This window comes from Buteo buteo, chromosome 9 (genome assembly GCF_964188355.1).
Source record: "Buteo buteo chromosome 9, bButBut1.hap1.1, whole genome shotgun sequence".
Taxonomy (NCBI): domain Eukaryota; kingdom Metazoa; phylum Chordata; class Aves; order Accipitriformes; family Accipitridae; genus Buteo; species Buteo buteo.
In genome coordinates, this window is record NC_134179.1 from 3,430,186 (window position 1) to 3,450,065 (window position 19,880).

The following is a 19,880-nucleotide window of genomic DNA, read 5'->3' on the forward strand; positions in this document are numbered from 1 at the left end:
CCAAGAAGAGCTGAAGGAAGGAAACTATTGAGATGAGACTGTAATGGTACAAGATGTATCTAGACAGCTTGGTTGAACATCATAGAAATCAGGCTTCAGGAACCAGAGGTAGGACTAAATCTGTCAATCAAAGTTTGCAGTGCTGCCAGCACTTGTGATTGGAGCACTACATGATGAAAAGAAATCTTCCAAACTACTAGTGTCTGACACACTTATTGTTGAACTTCAACTGATTAAACACGCAGCATCAGCCAAGTGCCAATCTACCTTGCAGCTGCTATATGACAGACTTGCAGGCCCGGTGAGCTGAAAAAGGAGCATGGAAGATCAACAGGTAGCAGATGATGTGCTTCAATATAAGCTCAGCATGTCAGATGGACAGATACATAAAGGACCTCCTATAGGAGAAAGCCTATATTATACAAAAGGGTACAAGGAAACATGCATCTGTTCAGGAATGCAATGAATCCTTTCCCTTTTTAACAATTCTATGGTTTCATCATTGGTTTCTCTGCTTTTTAGATATACAGTAAGAATTAAGGTTACATTCTCCCTCCCAGGTGCTCCCATTCCCTATGTTACAAGCTGTAGCCCGCCTGAATTTGATTACAGCCATCAGGGTGGTTCTTTATTCTTCTGAGGTAAAAAGCAAGTTCAAGAAAATTAAGTCCAAAATGCTTGTCAATGGAGAGCAAGTCTGGAACAATACTCCTTTCAGCACTTCTGCTGGAAAACTTCTGAATGACAGACAGGACACAGTCACTCAGAAGAACCTAACACACGCCACATGCTCATGAAGCAAATGGTCTGTTATTACTCCTGTCTAAGAGAAACTAAGATCCTCAGTACAAAAATTCAAGAAACAAGGACAACTCGATTGCAAAACAATGCCAAATCAAAGCAACTAGCAAAACCAGCAAACAGACAGAAAAGTAGCAAAAGAACTAATAGTAGAAAAGACCTCTGTAAACTATGTATGTCGGATTCACTTATGAGACTACTAGTTATTAAAGGAAGGGGGATGAGAAGTGCTAGGTAATAAACAGAACAGAACTTATGCTGCAATGTAGCACACCTTTAATCTCTGGCAACTGAGACATGCAAAGACGGAAAACTGCTTTACACACAGTTCAATGATATAAACTATCCAAGGAGAGCGCTACACATGTAGACACACTTTCATCTTGAGAGAAAGCCTTCCTCACTTTGTTCTTTGTTTACCTTAAGAAAGCAATAAAGTATGAAAGAATCGCCTTCTATATGGAAAAAAAATAGTGATAATTTGTATTTATAGCACACCATTGCTCCTGAAAGATCTCAAAATACTTCAAGTGACAGCTGTGTTCAGGGATCATTTCAGTTACTACTGAAGCAACACGCTAGTCTAACAGGGCAGGGCAGCCCAAAAGTTGCTTTGTAATAAAATAATACTCTACATTATGAAAAACTATTCTCAACATTAAAATAGCCTCACAGTCACATGTAAAGTAGTGGAATTATTCTTATTTCCTTCACAGACAGGGAACATGAGTTAGAAAGCAATGGAAACAGTCTGAGACCACAGAGTCAGGGCTACAGCTCAACAACTGCCTGTTTCCAGACCAATAAATCTTACTTTCTCCTCTTCACGTCCTTAACCATTTCAGGTGAAGCTGCAGGCTACTGCTGCAGACTGCAGCTACCATCTATCATGTCATCTGGTGCAACCCCAATTCTTCTTTCTCACAGTCCTACTATCTGAGAAACGCTCAAGGCTGGGGTTCCCAGTGGGACCCTGGCAGAGCAGGGATTTGAATCTGGCTTATCAAGACCAATGTGATAGTCCTATCTATGCTGCTATGGTTGGCTTATTGGCAACAAACCAGCACAGCATAGTATGTTTTTGCCAGTTTAGAAATCAAAGTCATCTCGATAACCACAAAAGACTGGGATACTGAAACTGCAGCCTAACTAATGGTAAGGACTGCAATAGGACAGTACTCTTAACTTTACATGAAAATATTCCCAAACTGCTGACTAGGATAACCACCCACTACACTGTTCACACTGGTGCTCTGAGCAGGTGAAAGATTGCAGCAGAGCAATGATACCACAGTGTGCAATTCACACCATGAGTTACAAGCATCTTTTTGGAGCACCGACAAGCTACGTACAGTCTATATCATAAAAACACAGTAGCAGAAATCAAAGGAACTCTTCCTACTGCAGTATCATCCAGGTTAGGTGCTCATTTGCCTTTCCCTCATCTTCCTCAAGTTCACAGAGGGAGTATTACAGAGTTGGCAAATAGTACATCAAATCCTGTCTCTAAGGCTGACTGAGCGTGCAGTGTATGACCACACAGCAGGGCTAGCAATGCTGTGGTAGTCTGTTCTGACTATTCCTTTACTGCATCTCTCCTCTGGAGCTGGAATTGGCAATTCCCTGTGATGTGAACTACTGTGAGAAGACTTTATGTCATGGCAACATTTGCTTTCTTGCTTTTGTTCCTTTAGCACTGTGCAGAGTGCAGAGAGAGCACAACTTCATGCTTTTCTTGTGCACTGAGTAAGCAAGAACCTTTTTCCAACCACATTGAAAGCTGTTGCAACAGTGCTAAGTGTATTCTGTCAGCAATATTCCCCACACCCAGAGCTGGGTCCTTTTCAGGGTGGTATGAGGCCACTATCAGTTTAAATTTACCAACACTTTGGAAAGAAAGAGTGTACGTGAACAGAAGCTTTTATACGATAAGGTAATGCTGACTACTGAGATACCTTGAGATCAGATGCTGAAGCAGGGTCAGAACTGTCAGTGTTCACAGGTGGTTTTGGTTTGGGTAATGGCTGTCTTCTAGCTGTGTTGCTGATGCCTGAGTCAGCTGCCTCTCAGCCTTTGGGGCTTCTGCAGAAAGCCCTTTCCACTGCACCATGCTGGTGACTGAGACTTGACATTGCCAAGCTGTAGAAACAAATTGTGAGTTAATGATTCAACCCCTTAAATACTTCAGCAAAGAACAACAAAATGAGAGAACACGTAGAATTGGCTCACATGACTCTGTCCATTTTCCCTGTGACTATTATGTGTGGTGTTTATGCCGTATTGCCTCCCTAGCCCACATCTTACTGCAATGTAGTTCTTTGGCTGCAGATAGCTTCTGCTCTCAGTCACACAGGTGAGAACTTATTACAGTCTGCCTTTCTCACACATTTAGAGTGCAATGCCTCTTTCTGGCAACAGAGGAAAAGTAACCAGAGAAACCCTGCCTTTCTCCTTTAGAAAGTCTCAACAAAAAGCAAAATGTTTTCTTTTCAAGACTTCACAGTAAATCATAATTAATTCTGTTAAAGCAGAATACAAAAATAGCATAACACCGTTGGTGAGTTAAATCCCTAAATTTTTTCTCTTGCAACCACAACAACACATCACACACAAGTCTGCTGCGATGAGAATTATTTTGGGTTTTTTTTGACCAGAGAAAAAAAAATCCCAGAAGACAGAATTTACTTGAGAAATAATTTCTCCCAGAGAGCCACTTCCTATTGAAAATTTAATATTTTCAGTGGAAACCTAATTGTCTGAAAATAGAAACAGCTCTGTTGGGAAATCCTGCTGTATAGTAAAGACAGCTTAGCTCCCAGTTCTCTGTTCTCCAGAGGCAAGATACCCAGCATGACTACGTATCTCATGATGCACCCTGAGGCTGAAGTTGATCATCTGCTGTGTGGGAATTCTCTGTCACAGTAGAAGGTGCTATGGGAGATACAGTCTAGCCATGGAATTAGTCTAGCACTGCAAAAATATCAAATAATGAAGTTTTCTTTAGTGCCTATGAAGTGATCATTGCTGGGGAGTGCTGGCAAATGTTTTTGTCTAGACAGAGCTATTTTACAAGTGCCATGCTTCTAGTCAGTGGCAGAAAGGGAGTAACTGTGGGCCACGGCTGGCCTCTCGCCTCCGTGGCACATAGGGCAGGAAGAAATGCTACTTCTGTAAATTTACCAAAACCTTAACAGTATTTGCGTATATGAGACATGTCATTTGCTCGACAGTCAGCTGAAGTCTTTAGACTCTCTCCCCCAGTAAATGGATTAATTCTGTGTGCAGCACTAATTACAATATTATTAATTGCTAACAATGACAGTAATGTCTTTATTGCTGTAAATTCTTTATTTATACACCTAAAGTAAGTATTTTAACCTTTGAGGACCCCAAACACTCCTAAGCTTTCAGAAAACGTGATTTGCTTGAGTCTTCACTGCTGCAGTGCCTGTTCTTTCATTTATTCATTTGCCTGTGTTCTCATGAATGAATTATTTCTTCAGGTCGGCTTTGTGAGGGGAAACTGCAGCCTGTCTTTTCAAACCATGTATACATTGCTTAGTGTGAGCAACATTCCTGGATGCAAATTAGCTGCTGTTCAGCTACTACCACTGAAACTGTACTGGAAGTGTGACTCCAAGGTGCACCCAAGTAACAACAGGGCTGCTCAGCAGCAGAACGCATCAGGTAGCAAACTCTACAAAACATATACAAAGAACAATGAGAAGATCCAATTTTAAGGCAGAGGGTCAGAACCCCCCTGCTATATCCTGGCAAGGTATTACAGCAGTCTTCCTGAAGTGGCTTAGTCCCTTAAGTAACCAACAGCTCCTGCAGAGACTATACAGCCCATATGTGTCAGACCATACATGTTTCCTTCCCCTAAATATCAGGACATGGGGGAAGCAAGGAAGGGCATAGCACATATCCTTCTTATATCACTGTTGGGGTGGCTGGGACAACTCTGGTTCACCCAGTTGAAAAGACAGAAGGATGAAACCACACTCCCTGCTATCTAAAGAGGAAAGTTAGGCACTTAAGAGGGCTTCTTCATTAGGTACTCACATAAACCTGTGTGCTTACAGTAATCTGAGATAGAAAGACATCTGTTCTAAAGATATTTCATATTCACAACCTGCAGGCAGGTACCACTTTGCCTCTCCTGCTGAAAAATGGCTATCATTGCAATGGAAAAGGGCAGCTCTTTAACATCTTACAGTAATTCTATTTAGCAGGAGAGAGGGCAAGGCAGGGGATAAGGTCCTTTGGTGTATCCACCAGAAATTCCAGTTGGACTTTAGGTTGGCAAAATGTAGTCGCTTGGACTGGAGCTGTGACAAGACTCCCAGATTAGCACGCTGAGCCGGATTGAAGGATCATATTTCCCACAAGGAACTGGCATTTCAGTCAACACTTCGGAGGCAGAGCCACTACATTCCGCACTCAGATCTATCAGGAGTAAATACTTAATGATGACATTGCCAGGTCCAAGAAAAAAAGCTTGCCTGTGTCAGCTTGCCAGTACCAGCAGTTCTGTTCCCTTTGCTAACATGTCCATCAGAAAGATAAAGTGGGCATGGAGGATGGCGTAAATCAGATTCTTTTTACCCCCAGGGCCAATTGGCTGCTTTAGGTGAGCTTATATTCTTGCTATACTTAAAATTGATTCAATAGAGGGCTAGCTCTCTTTGGCAGTCCTTGATTCTGGTATAATTTTGATATAAGCAGCAAGACAGGGAGACAGAATGCTGCAACTGTCATCCCATCACCACAGGCTCATTCCTGCTCTACCCAGGGCAGCTAGTGAAGGGCAAACGAACTATACTCTCCAAAGGTCTCGGCAGTAAAACAGCCAGAAGATAATACACCATGAGGCTAAGTGTTATAGTTTGCCTTCCTAATAAAAAAATATTTTATAAGTTATTAGGAATTGGATATTTCACGTATTTTGTTCAGAGAAAGTTCAACAAAAAGAAAAACACAGAAAGGACTGAAAGAAGATCTGAGTTTTGAAAAGACCTGAGCAGGACTGAAAAAAAAAAAAATCCTTTAACTCTGTATTCCCCCTTTCTTCTACCTAAGCTTCTTAGAACTTCATCTGAATCCCTAACAAAGATGTGTTTCTAACAAAAGCTACGGGTTCAGTGGGCTGCTTTTCATTTATGTTGTCTCCCCCTGATGATTTGGTTCTGTCAACTTTGCTCATATATCCACTGCTGCAAGGGAAGAAATACATGTGAAGCCACAGATATCAGAACTTCAGTGAAATAGCAGGTGACAGAACTTTGTTCTTGTCAGGCCCCCATCAAACATTAAACACCTTCCCCTTCCTTCACTCACTGATCTCCTCAAGTGCTGCACGTGGCTGAGATTAAAGCCATTTCCCCGGATTAATGTGCTTCGCACACAGCGTTGCACAAAGGACTTACCCAAAGAACAATTAAAGCGCCTGGTCATTATCCCCCACATTCAAAATTTTTCAGAACAAAACAATTGAAAGCAAGTAAGAGCAAAGAGAACCACTCAATTACATTTCTGAGTGAGCAGAGGAACTCCAGCTGGTACGTAGCAATCAGAGGAACTGTAATGATTGTTGTTACCTACTTGCAGGAATGCAGAGAAAGGAAAAGGTAGAAATGCATCTGTTAACAACTAACTTTCTGGGCATTTATCAAAAATTCTGGGTGGAGGGACTGATAGATAAGTTAGGAAAGATCAGGAGTCTGAAAATGGAAATCTGAAAGTTTCTGCTTACTCTAGTGATCACTGTGAAATAAGACTGGAACAGGGAAGTGGAAACTCCTTGTTTTCATAGCTAACCTTGACATGTCATCTTTATTCATTGAGTAGTTTTATTGGTAAATGCCCCATTGTTTAAGAATACATGCAATGCACCTTCTAGAAACATATTATGCCTGGGGACAGCAGCAACTTTGCTAACTCCTGCAACACGGAATTTCACATGCAAGACAGACAGTAATACTGTGTTTATTTGGGCCTAACAGGAAACATACCCTGGTAAATATTAGCTAAGACATAGTCAGGTTACCTTCACTGATTTAAACTGAAAGGACTTTAAGTGCTGTATTATATAACTCGCTTTATATAATCTCCTCTAGACAGTCTGTGATATACTCACAGCATGCTTATACAGGAGGGAATTTTTCTCCTGCTGAAGCAAATCAACACAGTTCAGTTGTGTGTGGGAGCAAGAAAGATTCGTTGAAGGGAGAATTCCTTTGTCATCCTGCCTGAAGAAGGGTGTAATTCTTCTCCTGCTTTGATCTGCTTGGGGGTAGCTTAATCAGGGCTTGTAAAACAGTCTCTGAAGAGGGCATGTAAGATTTAAAGAGGCAGGAAAAGAATGGTACAGTTGGGGATCTATTTTCAAGGTTCCAGTCTGATGACCATGCTGATTAGCTTGCTGTCATCTCTTCTGTGATTATTATCTGTTCAATTGTATGTCCAGATCCTTGGTCAAATTTCCAAAAGTTCCAGTGAAGGCTGAATCAGACCTACCACAATCGTGATAGCAGTTTATCATGACCCCTAGCATGAGAAGATGGGCAGCTTAGAAACCAGACGTTTTCTTCAGTTTTCTCCCCTTCACATCTGTTCAGTAGGTTAGGAGCACATCTGCTGTAGCTCACCTATGCCAAAGGTATGCACGGGCAGCTTATGATGGACAGGGTGAGGCATCCAGCATTTCACACACTATTCTGGTAATGACAGTCAATGTTCACATTATTGCAGAAAAGGACAAAATGAATGCCGATGACAGCTGAAGCTGCATGATTTTGCACAACAGGGGTGTTAGAAGTTAAATATTGGAAAACTTCTTTGAATAGTGTGTTGCACAGCAATATTTTATTTTTGCTCAAACTATGCATTAACATGAATATATTAAAAGTGCATCAGGAAAATAAAATTTGAGGATTGTTTAGAAAGTGACCTCATTCCTGCCTTCCTCGGATACATGCTTAAAAAGTTTAACCTTTGTCAGCTACATTTCCAACCAATACATTCGGCAGCAAAAGTTTAAAACAGTGAAAAGCTACATTACAACAAAAGTGACCTTCATTTTTTCATTGTAATTTTAATGAGCAGAGGAGAAAGGTGATTCTGTCTAAGTGCAGAAAGAAGGCAACTGTATGAGACATAGAAACAAATTCCTTCTCAGGGCTGTTGCTACAAATAAGGATATCAAATAATAGAATTTACTTCTGGCTTTACAAAATGCAATTCATTTTTACTTAGGCTCCATCACTGATAATTTAGTATTTTCCCTTTGCTATTGATTATGATATCTAAAGGTATTCTCTGGCCCCTGTAACTACATCTAATGGAAGGATTTCTGTTTTAGCCAATTAAAAGATTAGGCAGCTTCTCTAAATTAATCTAGATGCCCACAGAGTAAAGGAAAGACTTTGCTAAACAGTTCTTTCCTTCATAAAACAATTGTGGTGACAAGTGGACCCTCAGAGGGTGCATATGCTTCCTTTAGTGTCAATTAGGAGTCAGCTGCACAACTGTCATAGGCAATTATCTAACATTTAAATTCCTGAAGTTAAATGAGACAGATTTCACACTAAGTAACTCACATCAGTATGTCTAATCCACTACATGCCTATGGATTATCCCTATTTTAGATATATGAAATTAGGGCTTAAGGGAGCAAAACAACTCTTGCACAGATATTTAAGTACATTATTACCCCCTGCAGTCAAGCAAAATTTGGGCAGTCCATTTGACAACCATTTGAGCCTAAGCATTTTGCTCCTAGCCAAAAAGGGAAGCCAGGGTGGGACAGTGATATGATGCAGGGTTTCAGGTAAGCGTTGTAGTGTCTTTAGCTTGCCTCTCAAAAAATCATTGCTAAGCATTGCTTTAGGGTCACTTTCTATTGGGAAGGGTAATGCAGCAGTAAAGTAACAGTAGCAAACAATTACAAGGGCCCCAGTATCTCCTGCTCAGAGATGCACTCTCCAAGTCCGGGTCCTTCTAAAAAAACCATCATCCATAGCAGCTGCAGGTCCCCAGAACGTTCAGGTCTCTGTGTGGCTGGGGACACTACGTCCTCAGAGACACAGTTAACTCAGAACATCCTTTGTGTGAGTCAGCATTGAGAATATTTTCCCCTCAAGTTCTTAATTTTTTTCAGTTGTTTTTAAGCTGAAGCATTTTGCCCCCAAGAAATATGATTACAGTACACAGTTAAACTCAGCTACACAAGATGAATTTTGTTTAACAAAGGCTAAATAAATAGGCACACAAGGGTATGCTTTCAGGGTGGGTTAGCACTGTGCACTAATCTAACACATCCTCTCTGGCAACAAAACACATTTTATGCTTGAAGGGTGATCAATTCTGAAATCAATTATTTCTAAGAACATTCCTAAGTTTTGGGTCAAAATCAGAGCCTAGATCTGTCTATGAACATAACAGGCAAGCTCTAACTCTACAATGGATCAACTGCCTCCCACATTCGCATGTCTGAATAACTCCAAGACTGGGAATTTTCCAAATGTAGGTTGATCCAAATTCCAGTCTGAACACATCTGTAGTATTTTCTCCATCAATGACTCTTGTTGCCTGGGTCTCTTGTTAACACAGCCAATCATAAAGGACAAAATTAACAGGGAAGCAGAGCTACCCTTTCCTTTAAGAATGGATTTCTGAACCTGATCCTTTAGTATTAGTATTACCTTTGTGGTGAGCAAGCATCCAATTCTCCTGCTGCTGAAATTTAATCTTTTCTTTTATTCTCACCTAAGAGTTCTATTTGAGATGCTTTTGGGATTCCAGAGTTTTAAATTCACACCCTCAAACCCAGTCTATAACTATGCTAAAATAACTGCATATCTGGCTTAACTACGCCTTTTGCATCTACTCTCATTTCTTCCTAAATTCACTATCCACATCGCACCCAGGTTCTCCTAATGCTGATGTACACACACACACATTTGCATAGACAGGCCGCACTTTATCTTCTAAAAGGCAGAAAAACCTCTTCAAAACCCCATCAGTTTTCCCAACGTATGTCCACGATGAAGTTACCTGCTTCTCTATGCCTCCACTCATTCAACTAAGCAGAGGACAATATTAACAGCTGACTGATTCAAAGTTTACTGAGCAAGCCAAAATGATTATTTTTTGCTGGAATGCTCCTTAGGCAAGAATCTGTTAGTTTCCTCATATACTTACTGGAACTTTTCCCCACCAGCTGAGGGAAAATATGCAAATTATATAACTTTTTCCTAAACAAGTGTCTTGAGACTTCATCAGAATTTACTTCTCGCCTGCAGGTATAAACAAAACCTGCATTACCCATAATGTTTATTATTTCTTACTCTCCAGAACACTATCAGCAGAGGGAATGTTCAACTACCTCCGGAAACGCTTTACCAGCCATATCAGAGAACGTAGCCGGCGAAGAGCAAGGCTTGTCTCTAAAGATGGAAGGTGTAACATAGAGTTTGGCAATGTAGAACAGTCAAGGTTTGTCTTTTTGATTGATATATGGACAACTATCCTGGATCTCAGATGGAGATACAAAATGACTATCTTCATTTCAGCATTCTTAGGCAGCTGGTTTCTCTTTGGTCTCCTCTGGTATGTTGTGGCATACATACACAAAGATCTTCCAGAATTCAACCCTTCCATAAATCACACCCCCTGTGTTGAGAATATCAACGGCCTGACTTCAGCTTTCCTGTTCTCCTTGGAGACCCAGGTAACCATCGGTTATGGCTTCAGATGTGTCACAGAACAATGTGCCACTGCCATTTTCCTGCTCATCTTCCAGTCTATCTTGGGGGTAATCATAAATTCTTTTATGTGTGGTGCCATCTTGGCCAAGATATCAAGGTCCAAAAACCGGGCTAAGACCATCACCTTCAGCAAGAATGCTGTCATCAGCAAACGTGGTGGGAAGCTCTGTCTCCTTATTCGGGTGGCAAACCTGAGGAAGAGTCTGCTGATTGGGAGTCATATCTATGGAAAACTTCTGAAGACCACCATCACCCCAGAAGGAGAGACAATCATTTTGGACCAGGTCAACATAGAATTCGTAGTTGATGCTGGCAATGAGAATCTCTTCTTCATTTCCCCATTAACTATTTATCATATCATAGATAAGAACAGCCCATTCTTCCACATGGCAGCAGAAACCATTCTGCAGCAAGATTTTGAATTGGTGGTGTTTTTAGATGGCACTGTTGAAGCCACTAGCGCTACTTGTCAAGTGAGGACATCCTACATCCCAGAAGAGGTGCTCTGGGGTTATCGCTTTGCTCCCATTGTGTCCAAGACCAAAGAAGGGAAATACAGAGTAGACTTCCAGAATTTCAGCAAGACAGTGGCTGTGGAGACTCCCCACTGTGCCTTCTGCCTCTGCAATGAGAAAGAAGCTAAAGCCAAAGAGAAGAAAGGTTATGACAATCCTGGTTTTGTCTTGTCAGAAGTTAGTGAAACCAGTGACACAAAAATGTAGTTCCAGATATTCATGGGACTGTATCTTTTTTCATAATTAATTCAATCTTGAGAGGATTAATAACTTAGTAAACAAAAAAAGAAACACAGGTTTGTTTTAACTCTGAAACAGCATTTATCTTCTCAAAAGCCTCAAATCAAAGAGGAACAGAATACCAGTGATCTCCAGAACACTATTTAACTACACTCTATATATATTTCATAGAAGTTATATTTTTATACCTATGGGACATTATATGAAGCTGCTATGTTGGAATGTCCAACTCACTTAAGTTCCCAGAGGCATGCAAGTCTGTTAAAAAGCCTGAAAAGATGGAGAAAAACTTTAGGACATGTTGAAGGTACAAAGCTGTTGGAATGCGAACATGAAAAGAGGAGACAGAAGGCAAAGCTAAAGAAACCTTAGGAGCCAAAACCTCAAAAAAATGTATGCTTCTGGTTGCCAAAGTCCTCTATGAAAGCAGACACTCTGGCTCTGGAACACTTGAGCACTTCAGAACATTTTGCAACAATTCTTTCTTTCTTTGAGGCTGGTACTTCTGCAGAAATGGAGCATTAAGGGATGGTACATGCTTAGGAAGCTAGAAAAGACAAAGCCTGGGCCATCCTGCTGCACCTAGAACTCTAAAATACGACTCCTCAGCTGTGAAAGCCTTTGATTCCTTTCAGGGAAAAATAGCCAAATGGGAATGAGAAGTGAAAAACCAAGAAGCAGAGTCCCACTACGGGAGAAGAGAAATTTTGCAGCTTATTCCTGTCTCACCCTTCAGATACTCTTCCACTTCTTCAGGAGCTGGCTAACTGTGAAATTAGGAAACATCTGAAGACAACTGTCCAGAAAGGTGAGCCACAGTGGGGAGATGAACACACTGATTGCTTCACACCTGGCAGAAAAGCAATCCACTGGGAGAAGAGAGGAAATTCCCAGCTCTAGATGTATCCTTCAAAAAAAATCCACAATGCAAACACAGATTATCTTTTCCTTTGAAGCATGAAAGTCTTTTTAAAACAAAAACACAGCATAGGAGCCTCCCACCAACAGTGGACTTCAGATTGAGTTCCAAACTGTTCATCTCACCACAGCAAAATGTGCATCCCTACAGGAAACAAGTTCTGCTCAGTGGTAGCTAAGTAGTGGTGAACATTTTCCAGGTATGATTTTTGACATTTAAGTTTCAAATGCAACAAGAAGCTTCAATAACTTTTTGGTGAATTTCCACTTCCTCACAGCCATGCCCCCCCCCACCCCCCACTAGTTCTTTTGCTGAGAGTTCAAGTGGCAGACCAAAGAGAGAGGTTTTTTGGGAACTCTTCCCAGTGATGTAATACAGCTCATCTATTTTCAACTCTGGTAAAATGGAAGTATCTTTTTAAAAGCTGCTGGACTGAGCAGTTTTAAAGGAAGGGGAGAATTAAGCAGGTCAAATGATGACAAGACAAAGTTATTTTGCAAATGAACATAATGTCAGTATAGAAATCAAACTCTGGGAATCAAGAGTGTTCAGGTCTCAGTCCCAGTGTAGTATCAACCCCTCTGTTGGTTCAGAACAAATCACTTTAGTATGTATTTCAGATTTGCCATCTGTAACACGGGACAAAAAGTACTTATGCTGTACAAAGAACAATGTTATGAACAATTATGTCACTAAAGCACTTTAAAAGCCAGTTCTCAACTGTCTCAATCTTTCCGCTCTTCAACGCACCACTGTTACACCCTTCTTCACTTCTAGATGGAAAGGTCAGCACAGAAAGTTCTGTTCTCATCCCACGTCACAATTACTAAAAATGGCTGCACTGTGGCTAGACCTATGGAACGCTAGAACCACCAGCCAAAACCTTCAAGGTAAAACACTAGGCAATATCTGTGAATTAAGTGCACTGTTTTTGCAACCTTGCAAAATTGTCAATTGTAAAAACATTTTTACAGTCCCAATCAGCACAGCGTCTGAGCCCCTCCAACCATTAGTGTGCCTCAGATTGTCTGCTTGGGAGGACAGTTGTTTTATCCTCCACTCTGAATGGCAGACCAAAGCACACACAGCGAATGATTAGTAGTCATCCACAGAAATCCAGGAGGGAGCAGGGAAGTGAAATAAAGTCTCAAGAGTCCCAGGCTTGTCTGAACCAAAAGGCTACTGTACTGCTCAGCCCTTCCGTAGTTGCTTCTACATTTCCTTTATAGGCTTCCTGGACAGTTGCCCTGTGTGTCATTTCCCTAGAAAGCGGTACTGTCAGTATCCAAGGCTTACAAGTTATACCTCTTACCCCTGGGAGAAGAGATGCACCAAGATGCCCTTAATAGAAGTAGAAAGATAGTCTTCACTGTACAAAAAAAGCAAGTCAATAGGAAATCCATTTAAAAGGTCAAACCCAGCTATGCAATGAGGAGACAGGAAAGATTCCTATTTTGAGTAAAGCTGGTTTGGGATGTTAGTGCTAGGGGGAAAAAAACCGCAATCAAATACTACACCAGTGCCTGTCCAAGAGGTGGTGTTCATGCCCCAAAGTTTAAAGGGTCCCTGAACAATGCACTTTCAGGCAGGCACTGCTCTTGGAAAGCCATCTCAAAATCCTAAACCTCTACATTCTTCATGACACAGCTTTTTAACCTTTTGCCCTATGTCTCTACAGCACAAGTGTGAAGAAGCGTTATTCCATGTCTAGAAGTATTAAGTGCTACCACAGAACAAAGATACTTGATCTCACTGCAAGGATGATTACCTATTGTTCACTCTATACTGACAGAACATTCTGTTCACTCTATTCAGACCTGCCTCAAAAGCTAGCTATGCGGCCTACAGTAAGGGAAGGGTGATTGTATTCTTCAGCATGCTTTGGTATCAGAGGGGGTACTGGCGACTGCACGAACAGAGAAGATATGAGGGGGACATAGCCAAAGTTGACAGGGCCATGGCTGAGCTATCAAGCTTACTTAGAGGGGGATCATACTGGGACCTAAATGGGAATCTTGGGCTGAAACGCTCCTCCCATGAGCCTTCTGCTGATTGTCACTTCAGGAAACACCTGCCAGCCATGCACCAAGCAGGAGATAGAGCACTGTAGTCAGAGCCCAGCAGCAGGAGAACAATGAGTGGAATTTCCTCTTTCTGTCCCGAGAGGGCTGTTTGTCACCAGAGAGATAAAGGCCCAGGGCAGGGAAAAAAGGGTTATCGGGAGACATGCCACGCACAGTGCCACTCAGGACAGACTCCATAGGAAATCTATTTTGGGGGCTGTCACCCCTACTGCCATTAAAAGAAAGTTCAGTTAAGAGGATGAAAATAAATTTAATCTTGCTGAGCAGAAGTGGCCAGAGGGAACCACAGACCTGATACTGGAAAACAAAGACTGGTTTCTTAACCCATGACACTTTCATTTTTACATCTCCATAGCACTCTTCTCAAGCTTTATGGTTCTCTTCTCTCTTCTCATCTGTCCATCCAGTCTGCAGGCTGCCCATACTGCTGCAGCAACAATTAGTCCTTACCACAAAGTGGAACATGCAACTGAGGCCAACAGCCTAATCAATACAAAGCAAGGGACTGAAGAGAAATTCTTGTCTCTTCAGGAGAAGGGATCAGACCACGTACTTATTGCTGGATTAAGGCCTAAAGGATTTAGCTGTGAAAGTGTTAGCCAAGCAGCTAGGCTTGGGAATAATATGTCTGCACTAAATTTATCTTCTCATTTTACAAACAACATGTTTCTTCTACTGTATTTATTTTAAACATTCATTCAAGCTGTGCATAATATTTCAATCATTTTGAAATAGATTTACCCTCCTGCTGGCAAATGAATAAGGCATCCTGCTGACTGCCGGAGAAAGGGCCATGAATTAAAATAACTGCTTTTAGTAAACTGACATGTGCTAGTTAGCTGTCTCCACACACTCTTTGGTAGTAACTGGTGAAAAGAGACCCCCTAAATAACAGTAATAATAATAAAAAAACCAAACGCTGGCAAACTGTTTAGATACTTGTACTGACTTGCATTGTTGGAATGTGGCAGACCACTGCTAACTAGCTCACAGCAACTGCCTGGATAACTTCTGCATGTACATGCTTCCTTGTAAACTCAACTACTCACCCATAAACAAGTCAGCAGTGTGCAAAGCCCCGACACAAGTGAGAGCAGCTGAGGTGTCATATCCTCTTTCCTCTCCCCAGGCAGCAAACTGATGTGGTTAGACTCATGCGAATTCAGCTGGGAAGAGCCTTTATTTCCCCTTCCCTTTTATTTTGCCCCTTTCAATTCACCCCCGCCTTGAACTGTCACGGTGCTGGCCCAATTCCTGTTCCCCAAACAAGCAGAGAGAAACCACAGCACAACGCAAGGAATGTGAGCAGAGCCCCTGCTGCACCAGGGACGGGGAAAGCTGAGCAAGTTCCTAAAGCCCCTGGTGAATCTGTGTCTACAGCTTCTTTCTGCAGCCTGGGGAACTTCTACGGCAACACCATCACTGGCCCTAAATCACATATAACCCTGTGATGGTGTCACTGGAACAAGAGGGAGGAAGGCTAGAGCCCTCTCTCCATGGCTGCTAGAATACACAATATGTTTCCTGAGGCCAAGTTGACATTCCTGTGGTGGAAGCATCTGTGTGGGGAAGCTTACAACTTGCACAAACTCACTGCTGCACAAGACAGACATAAATTCTCCCTGCTCCAGGGAGGTGGACAAGCAAGGGGAGGCTGGAAATGAGACAATCTCACTTCGTGTCTCTATTTGCATGCTGCTGGCCAAAATTAAGTGCAGAAAGTATCAAAGCCCTTGCTCTCCTGGGTGACGGCATCCCAGGCATGCTCTGCAGAGGCAAAGTTACCGCATTATTCTGTTATGACAACCCACCACAGAGGCAGGGTAAGATGCTAGAGACCACGCAGGGGTGCTGTCGCAGGGATCCGAGCGATCCTCTAAGTGTCTTCTGTTTTGCTGCCGCTGGATGGCACCCCTTACCTCCAGATCAGCTGCACAGCCAGCTCCGATCTCCATACAGGCAGCAACCCGAAACTTCGCATTGGCAGTGCAGCAAACTTAACAGCGCGAACTATGGCAATCTTGAAAGCGCAAAGCAAGATTTTATTGGGACTGTTCCTTATTTTATTACACGAAGTTTAATGCATTTAGTGACTTATTTTTGGCATGAGCTCTGCTAGCTGGATATATTTAGCCACTTCACAGAAGTGTTGGGAGACTTAATTCACTGCAATGAATTCAGAGGTGATGTGTAAGTGGAGGGTTGGGGGCTGTAAACATCACGTCTGCAGTGGCATCTAAAGCACCCTTAACAGAGTCTGCAGTAGGTGGGGTGGGTTAGTAACAGTGAGGCTGGCTCCGGGGAGACCTATATTCCATATGCAACTCTGTTCTGTAACTTCAAGCAAGTCACCGCTCCCTGCTTGAGCCTCAGTTTCCCCAGCTGTTTAAAAAAAAAAAAGGAACAACACAGGCGACCTCGGGAAAGCTTTGAGTTCTAGCTCTTTGTTAGTTTTGCAACAGTGCCCAAAAGTGTCTGTTCAGCTGAAGCCCCCCTCGGATTTGGAAGCGTTCCTGGTACATTACAGAGCCTACAGAAACTCACGCAAAGGATTCACTGCCACCGTAGCAGTGTTTGTAGAACCGTTATATCACTCGACAGCGTCTAGAAGTCCAAATTACAGCCCTTTGTGCTCCTGTGCCAGGAGCTCTGCAACCACTACCAAAGGCTCCTTATAGCCCATTAATCCCTACAGGGCTACTCCTCAAGAGGGCAGACCCCCAGCCCAGCGCCTTTTCCACACACGCCCAACGCCGGGCACCCTCAGCTGCCCTCCACCAGCTCCTCCAGCACCCACGCACCCGAGACCCGGCGCACGGCCCCAAATCCGTCGCGCCCCACGCCGTCCACAAGCCACCGGCCTGCGGAAGGGCGGCGGGTGGCAGACCCGGGGCAGGGCTCCCTCACCCCGGGGCGGGTGGCTAGAAGGGACCGGTCACCCTCCACGGTGCCTGGGGGGGTAAAGGGGAGTGGAAGCGGGGCGGGGGGGGGAGCAAATCCTCCTGGCCGGCGCGGTTCGGGGGTGCAATACCTGCTCACCGGGGGCGGGGGGCGACGGCGCCTCGGCTCTGAGGGGAGGGCGACCGTTAGCGGCGCGCGGGCGACCGTTAACGGCGCGCGGGCGACCGTTAGCGGCGGCGCGCCGCCCCATGGCGGCCGCGGCCAGGGCCGCTCCCTCCTCTTCTCCCTCCCCGGAGACAAGGCTGCTGCTCCTGCGGCCTCCAGCCCCACGCTGCTCCCCAAATTCCCAGTCCCCCCACCCCAGCAAGGTGGGGGCTCGCCGATGCCCCTGTGTCCGCAGAGCTGGCTGGGAGGTTTTCGACCACTCAGCTCCGCGTCAGCCCTGAGCTTCAAGAAACGGAGCTTTAGGGAAAGCTTCAAACCCTTCGCAGTAACATCCACCCTAAAGAGAAACCCGACTTAAACTTTTTTAACTTAACGCTGTGGTGTATCAGCCCTACAGGTCTTGAGGGTGACGGAAAACCTAAGGCTGGGGTTCGGGTACCATCTGCCACCCCTCGCAGCACAACCTCCTCCAAGCAGGCACACGGGGAGACTTGGAAAACCGACCTTGCCGTCCCCAAGGGCTGGAGATGCCGTTCATCCCCACGCGTGACCTGCCGGCAGCAGCCAGCACGGGCCCGTAGCAGAGGAGACTCCTTTGGCTTGTGCGGAGGGCTTTGCAGCAGCGGGGAAGGTAAAGTAGATCCAGCATCGGACTTTACAGCTCCAGGAGACAGAAAGTTAAGGAAAAGCCAAAGCAAATAACAAGTTTTCAGCAGTTCCTGGAAAGGAAGAAGCAAGCTCTTGTGTTGAAATAGCTGTGCATCAAACTGCCAGAGTCCCTGGGTCGTTCCTCCTCCTCCAGCAACTACAGCTTCAAATAAGAAATACAGATCTTCATCCTTTTCTGCCTGTTCTCAGATAAGGAACAGCTAGGCCTCCCCAGCCCAAAAAACCTTCTTACCTGTTTGCTGCAGCTATTTATACTGGTTGAAGTGGCTGCTCAGCTGCAAACACCCCTGGCCATCAGTGACACACCTGCTTGCAAGGCACCCTGTTAGGAGCAGCTCATTCCCAGCTGTGGAGGCGCAGTGTTGATGGGGGATATTGCTGTGGTGGCCTCAAAACTGCTTTTCTTTCTTTTTAGTGGGTTTAGTATCGGGGTCTGTTTGCTACTGTTGGAGCCTGAAGAGCAGAATATTACCAAGGATCTCTAATTCTCTTCTGATATGATAGAAGAATCCGAGCATTATGTGCAGGGATTTCTACCTCTGTAGATGAAAAAATCGTAACACACAAGCTAAATTATGTGTCATATGTCACTCTTAGCATGACCTTAGTTGGAGGTCTCTTAATTCTTTTCTAATAGGATGGAAAAGCCTGCACTTTATTTGCAATGAGTTCTGCTTTTACAGATGAAAATCATAATACATATGTTATGCTAGGTATTGTGCAAAAGTATACAAATAGGGTCTTTGAAGTGAATTTATAAACCCCAGCCCCCGATGTGCCTCTAGACTACAGCTCTAATTAACACCAAATGCAGCAACACTTGGTCTAATGTGGGAGAACCTACTTTGCTAGGAAGCAGGCTGAAGTCTAACAAACTAATTTCACAGAGGTCATTAAAAATACTGTATCAGCACAGCAAAGCAGCCTGTAAAAAATCTATTATTGTAATAGTATAATAAAGTGAAGCTGGCTCCTTTAACCCAGAATTTACAGACCAATGGCTCTTTTCTTCTGACAGTAGGGGTGGGAAACAGCAGCTGGGTTCATCAGTGCTTTTAATACGAAGCTTCAGGCATAGTCGTTTACTGTCATTGTGAACAGTTAAGAAGGCATATGAAATATTACTGGGTAAGTCCAGCTTCACAGCAAATATTCGCACCAACAGGAGTTATGGCAAATTTCCCGCGTAGTTAATGTCTCATTAGGACTGGAATACGCTTGTTGGGCGGTAGTGTGAGAAATACTTCCTTCTCTTTACTAACGGGAAGGTCTTAGCGTGGGGAAATCCCTCTCCCTTGCAATACTATTAGGTGCATGTTAAGAATCTGCACTTGTTTGGAATTTCGTCCTCGGGGTGGAAATACAATTCTTAGGTATATAAAAGCAGTAAGACGCTTGTGTATACAGAGGATGGGTTCTGGCATACGAGGATTATAGATAGGAGTAACCTCAGATGCTAAAAGGATTTGCCATCTCCTAATTTAGAGCATCTAACAAGTGCTTTAGCTGGGAGGTCCTTCCTCTAGACTCTAAGCAGTGATTTGGTGGGGATAAAAAGCCCTCTTCAAAATATATTTAAAAGCAGGTTCTAAATCTGACGTCTGTAATTAAGCAGTTCTCCCTTTCTCTGATACGCAGACACTGAGGCAGGTACATCTCAAATAGAGAAAAACATCACAAAGACCCCAGCTAAAGGAGCTGGAGCTCTGCGACTGTAAAGCCATCACTGATTCTACTTAATAGACGAGCTGCAGTATCTATTTATAGAAGGTGAAATGTGAAGCTAATTCTGGTTTGGCATATTTAAGCTAGAGCT

General features: G+C 43.4%; 2 protein-coding genes across 3 annotated transcripts in view; one reads left to right on the forward strand and one right to left on the reverse strand.

Moving 5' to 3' along the window:
- The window catches only part of KCNJ5 (potassium inwardly rectifying channel subfamily J member 5), a 61,833-nt gene extending 43,659 nt beyond the window's left edge, over positions 1-18,174 (reverse strand). The window contains exons 1-2 of one of the 2 annotated variants that reach the window (XM_075034905.1): positions 17,900-18,174; positions 2,757-2,940 (exon numbers count right to left, since the gene is read on the reverse strand). The gene's annotated coding sequence lies outside the window, so the exon portion shown is untranslated. Of the gene's footprint in view, positions 1-2,756; positions 2,941-17,360; positions 17,410-17,899 lie in introns of those variants that run through there. The other variant, XM_075034906.1, reaches the window with a different exon arrangement.
- Positions 10,178-11,293, forward strand: KCNJ1 (potassium inwardly rectifying channel subfamily J member 1). The gene has a single exon (XM_075036718.1). It carries the CDS (start codon positions 10,178-10,180, stop codon positions 11,291-11,293), a length of 1,116 nt encoding a protein of 371 aa, XP_074892819.1.
- Positions 18,175-19,880: the final 1,706 nt, after the last annotated feature.